The sequence below is a fragment of the Capsicum annuum genome, chromosome 7, assembly GCF_002878395.1.
Source record: "Capsicum annuum cultivar UCD-10X-F1 chromosome 7, UCD10Xv1.1, whole genome shotgun sequence".
Classification (NCBI taxonomy): domain Eukaryota; kingdom Viridiplantae; phylum Streptophyta; class Magnoliopsida; order Solanales; family Solanaceae; genus Capsicum; species Capsicum annuum.
This window is the reverse complement of record NC_061117.1, coordinates 178,435,247-178,441,449: the sequence shown is the minus strand read 5'-3', so window position 1 is coordinate 178,441,449 and position 6,203 is coordinate 178,435,247. Positions and strand designations below refer to the sequence as shown.

Genomic DNA, 6,203 nt, shown 5'->3' with positions numbered 1-6,203 from the left:
CTTCTCTCCTTTTTCAGTTGGTGCTACGCCATATTCATGTTGGCCTGTATTTATCACCCCTTATAATCTTTCTCCTGAAATATTGATGACTAGTCCCTATATATTTCTGAATTGTGTTGTTCCTGGCCCGCGTCATTCAAAAAGTAGAATAGATGTCTACTTGCAACTTTTGATCGATGAACTTTAAATTTTATGGCATGAGGGGGTTGAAACTTGGGACACCTCACTTAAACAGAATTTCAATGTGCGTGTATATCTATTGTGGATTGTTAATGATTTTCTTGCTTATGGAATGTTGTCTGGGTGGATGACAGCTGGAAAGCTGGCTTGTCCATACTGCATGGAAAAAACAAAATCGTTCACATTGAGACATGGCAGGAAAAATTCATGGTTTGATTGTCATCGTTGTTTCTTGCCACCTGATCATAAATTTAGGAGACTCAAGAATGCATTCAGAATGAATAGAAGGGAACATGATGGTCTACCTCTAAGGATGTCTGGTCATGACATATGGGAGATAGTTCAGGATTCGCCTAAAACCAGTGAGGAACCATTGTACGGGCTTGATGGATATGACATTTCGCATAACTGGACTAAGAAAAGTATATTTTGGGAGTTAGAATATTAGCCAGATAATTTAATTAAAAATAATGTTGATGTCATGCATACTAAGAAGCACTATTTTGACAACTTGTTCAACATAGTTATGGATGTCACCGACAAAACAAAGGATAATCCTACGGCCAAACTTGACTTACCAAAATATTACAAACACGGAGAATTACACTTATAGGAGAGGCCCAATGGCAATGTTCTTAAGCCCAAGGTTAGTTTTACATTCAAGTTGGACCAAAAGTGTCAAATATGTGAGTAGGTCTAAAGTTTGAAGATGCCCGATGGATATGTCTCAAATTTGGGAAAGAGGGTTGATATGGAACAAGGCCATGTTGAAAACACTGAGGAATGACTCTGGGCACACAATAGCACGGTAGCTAACATATGCCTACACTGAGGAATGCCCACACGACAGACTACGACACCATCACCGATGGCAATTGTCACTCCGGCGAGTGGAATACAACAGAAACTAGCGCCATTATCATTTGGTAACTTCTTACCTCACTTAATCCAATCTATCTATGAGGAAAAAGAATTAGAGGCAGTCATGGAGCTACACCCAGACCCAGTTGGTAAGAGAATTTCTAAAAAACCCGGAGGATTCACAGTTTCCTCGGCGACTCTAATTCTCTGAAGCTGGTTCTTCAAATCATACCACACTATATGGAGCTGACACATCGACTAAAGAGGAACCAATGGAGAAATCAAGGAAGAAAGTAGAGATAGTGACGGAGCAGGGGCATGACGAAAATCATAGCTCCCAAATGGGAAAACCACTCACTTACACCCCTCCCCATTGGCAAAGGGAGAGAAGATGGTAGTGGAAATTGAGGATGAAGATATCTACGAGAAGCTGAATTACTGGAGCACTAATTTGATTGGATATGTGCTGGGAGATTCCCCATACTTCAAAACAATGGAAAACTATATTGCTCATGGATGGAATTTTATTTCTAAACCACAGGTTTTGTATTACGATGATGGCTATTATGTGTTTAAATTTGCATCTGCAGCAGATAGACACCTAGTGATGCAATCAGGACCATATATGTATAGGAATAGGCAAATGATATTGAGGAATTGGTCTTTGGATTTTGAATTCAACCCTGAGTGTTTAAGCAAAATTCCTTTGTGGGTCAAGTTTCCCAGCCTCCCATTAGGATATTGGTCGAAGAAGGAACTGAGTAAACTAGCAAGCGTTGTGGGAAAGCTGTTGTACACTGATAAATGCACTGCTGAAATAGAAAGAATATCCTATGCCAGGTTCTTGGTCGAAGTGGATATCAGCCACCCCCTTCCAGAGCAGGTGGAATTGAACACCCCAATAGGGGTCCTACAACAGGAAATAAGAAATGACTGGATTCCCAAATTCTATGTAGATTGCAATGTTTATGGGCATACGGTGAAAATTGTCTATATAAGCTAATGCCTGATCAAATGAATCATCCGGAGAAACGCAGACAACAACGAAGATGGAGAAGAAATACAAAACGTAGGGTGATAGTCCAGAGATGGGAGCCTAAGGAGGGTGAAGACCTAAGACAATGCAACACCTCATATACCCCCATAAGGAGCAACAAATGAGGAAAGTTCAAAAGAACAAATAAGGAAGAAAGATGCACAAGAAAAAGCCCACTCTATTATACAAGACCCTGCAGATGATGAAAGGGCTAAAGGAATACAGAGAAAAGGAAAGCAGGTTAAAAGGGAGAAAATAGAGACTAATAGTAGAGGTGGGAGCCAGTTTTAGCCACCATGATTGCGCGTTAATGAAATATTAGAGGGATGAACAATCCCTTCAAACAAAAAGAGCTGAAACTCTTTCTGAAGGAAGAATAAGGTAGAGGTAATGGGGGTAATTGAAACCAGAGTCAAGCAACAAAATACTGTTAGAATAATGGATAATATAGGCAAGGACTGGAATGCACAATACTACTACTACCAGGCTCCAAATGGCAGGATTTGGCTTTTGGTAAAGCAATATATACAAATGCAGATGATAGAAATGAGAGCACAATTTATATGCTGCAAGGTAACCAATATGAACACCAGCAGGTCCTTTTTACTAACAATAGTATATGCTAATAATGACATAAATGAAAGACAAGAGCTATGGAGGAAACTCACTAGTATAGGAGTACAGATCCATAGAGAGTGGCTACTAATAGGGGACTTCAACAATGTATTGAGTTCTGAGAATTGAATTAGAGCTCCAGTGACTCAATAAGAAGTGCAAAAATTCAAGGACATGGTTGAAGCAAACCTTTTCACTCCCCTGAAAGCCACAGGGTGTCATTTCACATGGTGTAATAAACAGATGGGAGCAAATAGAGTGTACAACAAGATAGATTGGTGGCTGCAGGAACATAGACATATAGATGCAAACTATATGCTACCAGGAGTATACGGCCACTTCCTTATATTGCTAAATTGCTAAGGAATAGCTCCAAAAGCTATACACCTAAAACCCTACAAATTATATGTTGCAGTGATGAGCCATCCAAAATTTAGACAGAAAGTAAGAGAGACATGGGCTACTGTGATCCAGGGGGAGAAAGTATAGACAACAATAAAAGGGATGCCAAAGGAGAAAGCCCAGGAGTAGATGGGTTCCCAATTGAATTCTTTACTACATGCTGGGATAAGGTAAAAGCTGATGTGTTGGATGCAATTCTTCATTTCTTCAGCACAAATGAATTAGGAAATTGTGTAAACTGCATAGCTGTAACTTTGGTGCCTAAAACTAAGACCCCTACTTATGTGAAAGATTATAAGCCTATTGCTTGGTGCACCACTGTCTATAAGATCATCACCAAAGTGCTTACTAGTAGACTGAAAAAGTAATTGATGAACTGATAGGAGAAACTCAATCAACATTTATTGAAGGGAGAACAATAGCTGATAATATACTATTTCCACATGAATTTTTTAGTAGTTACAACAGGAAAGGTGTCTCCCCTAGATGTGCACTCAAAGTACATATTAGGAAGGCTTATGATTCCCTAGATTGAGGCTTCCTAAAGAGGTTGATGATTGAGTTAAGATTTCCTTGCAAATTTATGGGGTGGATCATGGCTTGTATAACCTCCGTCTCCTATTCCCTCACCTTAAATGAAGGCTTAACTAAACCATTTAAAGGAAAAAGGGGTATTAGGCCAGGGAATCCAATATCTCCATACCTGTTTGTAATTGCAATGGAATACCTAAGTAGAGTGCTAAAATAACTTGCAAAGAATAAGAAGTTCTAATTTCATCCTAGATGTAAGAAAGTAAGGGCAATTCATGTGTGTTTTGCTGATGATTTTTTTCTATTATGCAAGGCTGATCTAAGCTTTATTAGATTATTGAACCTAGCCTTCATGAAATTTTCCTAAGCAACAGGATTGTAGGTGAATGCTAACAAAAGCTCCTTGTTCCTGGCTGGAATTACTAACCAGCTGTAAAGAGAAATACTAGAAGAAACAGGCTATAGTGAAGGTGTATTTCCCTTTAAGTACATGGGAGTCCCTATTGCTGTAAGAAAACTCTCCATAGCACTATGCTGGCCACTAGTTGAAAAGATCACATCAAGGATAACTTATTGGTCTGCTAAGTTCTTAAGCTATGCAGGCATGCTACAACTGATAAAAGCTGTGATATTTGGAATGCAAACTTACTAAGCTCAGGTGTTCCTTATTCCTAAAAAGGTTTTGAAGTGTATTGAGGCAATATGCAGATTTTACCTATGGACAGGGCAAGCTGGGGTGTCAAAAAATGCTTTGGTAGCTGGGGCAAGGTAAACCTTCCCCAGGCAGCTGGGGGCCTCAATGTGGTGAATATGATACTGTGGAATAAAGCTGCAATTACAAAGTATCTATGGGAACTAGCACAAAAAAAGGACTGCTTATGGATAAAGTAGTTACACAGCTTCTACATAAAACAACAAGCTTTGGAGCATATGATCTTACCCAAGAATGTGTCTTAGGTATTCCGGAAGATACTGAATGCCAGGAAAATGGTAATGGAACTACAACTAGTGCAGAGGGATTTGCTGAGTAGATTGACACTACTACAGAAGGGTGAGAAGTTTAGCATAAAAAAACTCTACTTACTGCAGCTACCTCAACATCCAAGAGCACCTTGGAAGAAGCTGATCCTGCAACCTGTTATGCAACCTAGTCATAAGTTTAACTTGTGGCTAGCCTTACAAAAGAGATTGGCAACAGTTGACAGACTGATGAAGATATAAATACAGGTGCCCTAAACCTGTGTTCTGTGGACTAGTTGATGAGGTGTTTGACCACCCGTTCTTTGCTTATAGCATCACTAAAGGGATATAGAGCAGAATCCTCAAGTAGTTGGGACAGAAAAAAAGTGTTGAAAGTTGGAAGACAGAGATAGATTAGATAATGAATGGCATGAAGCAACCTCCAGACCTCAAAAAAATAACAGCAATAAGTTTCAACATGGTGGTATATTCCATATGGAGAGGAAGGAAAAATTTAAGGTTCCAGCAGGAGGGCTACTCCAGTGATAAAATTTGTCGAGATATTGCAATTCAAATACATACAAGAGGAGTCCATGTTGCGAGATGGCAGAAGAGCTTAAAGGCTATTAATTCATATCCTTAATGTTTTTATTGATTAGTAATAGACTCAAATGTAATAAGATATGTATGTATATGTTATGAGACGAGACTGAGAGGGTGATTGGTTAGAAATCACCATGCTTTGTAAAATCCTATACTTTTTGGTGAAATGGAACTACAATTTATCAAAAAAAATGCCATGTTTGTCATGTTTTCATGGAACAATTACTTCCAATTGCTTTTATTGGTTTACCTAAAAACCTATGAAAACCAATAGCAGAGACCGGTTTGTTCTTTAAAGACTTATGTGCTACCACATTAAAAGAAGAAAATCTGGTGCGAATGAAAAGTAATATTGTTGTTATCACCAACAAGCTGGAGAAGATTTTTCCCCCAGCGTTCTTCGATGTGATGGAACATCTTTCCATTCACCTTGTGCATGAGGCTCGGCTAGGCGGTCCAGTTCAAACTAGGTGGATATATCTGTCACACCCCTTTTTACGTACTCCAAAAGATTTATATCTTAAGTTTGAAAGGGTTTTATTATTTAAGTGACAAGAAATGAAAAATTGTTTCGGAAAAGGATTATTTACATTTTTTACTCAGAGTCACCACTTGGTATAATCTGGTGTGCCAAGTCACCATTGGAAAAATCCTTTTCAAAACCATTTGACTCTTTAAACTGGTTTATGAACAGAGACTCCGGCTAAGGAATTTTGTGGACCGAGGGGAAGGTGTTAGGCACCCCTCGATCCCGTGATTTGACCACGATCGCTTGGCAGAGCGTATCGGCTAGATTGACATTAAGAAATGTATAAACCACACAAAAGCACGCAAAATAATCAAACAATAAACAAAACAATCCAAAATGTAAAGTCCAGTCCAAAAATAGAATAATACGAAAATATAAATCCTATTTTAAACTAAATCTAGACTAAGCTCCAATGCCTTACCCGATGCCGCGGGCCTTTATCACGATCATTTTCCGCCAACATGATATGTCGGGGCATTCCCCGGT

General features: G+C 39.0%; 2 protein-coding genes across 2 annotated transcripts in view; both read left to right on the top strand.

The window, feature by feature from the left end:
• The first annotated feature begins 1,432 nt into the window (after positions 1-1,432).
• LOC124885825 lies at positions 1,433-2,044 on the top strand. Its single transcript, XM_047394068.1, has one exon. The coding sequence runs from the start codon at positions 1,433-1,435 to the stop codon at positions 2,042-2,044; it is 612 nt and encodes a 203-aa protein (XP_047250024.1).
• A 1,103-nt stretch (positions 2,045-3,147) lies between these two features.
• The window catches only part of LOC124885824, a 19,508-nt gene continuing 16,452 nt past the window's right edge, over positions 3,148-6,203 (top strand). Inside the window, exons 1-2 of the mRNA XM_047394067.1 lie at positions 3,148-3,458; positions 4,334-4,393. Coding sequence (XP_047250023.1) covers positions 3,148-3,458; positions 4,334-4,393 — 371 coding nt within the window. The remainder of the gene's footprint in view (positions 3,459-4,333; positions 4,394-6,203) is intronic.

Bases quoted from the DNA above. Each gene is read 5' to 3' on its own strand.
- LOC124885825 (XM_047394068.1), top strand. From the start codon at position 1,433: ATGGTAGTGGAAATTGAGGATGAAGATATCTACGAGAAGCTGAATTAC.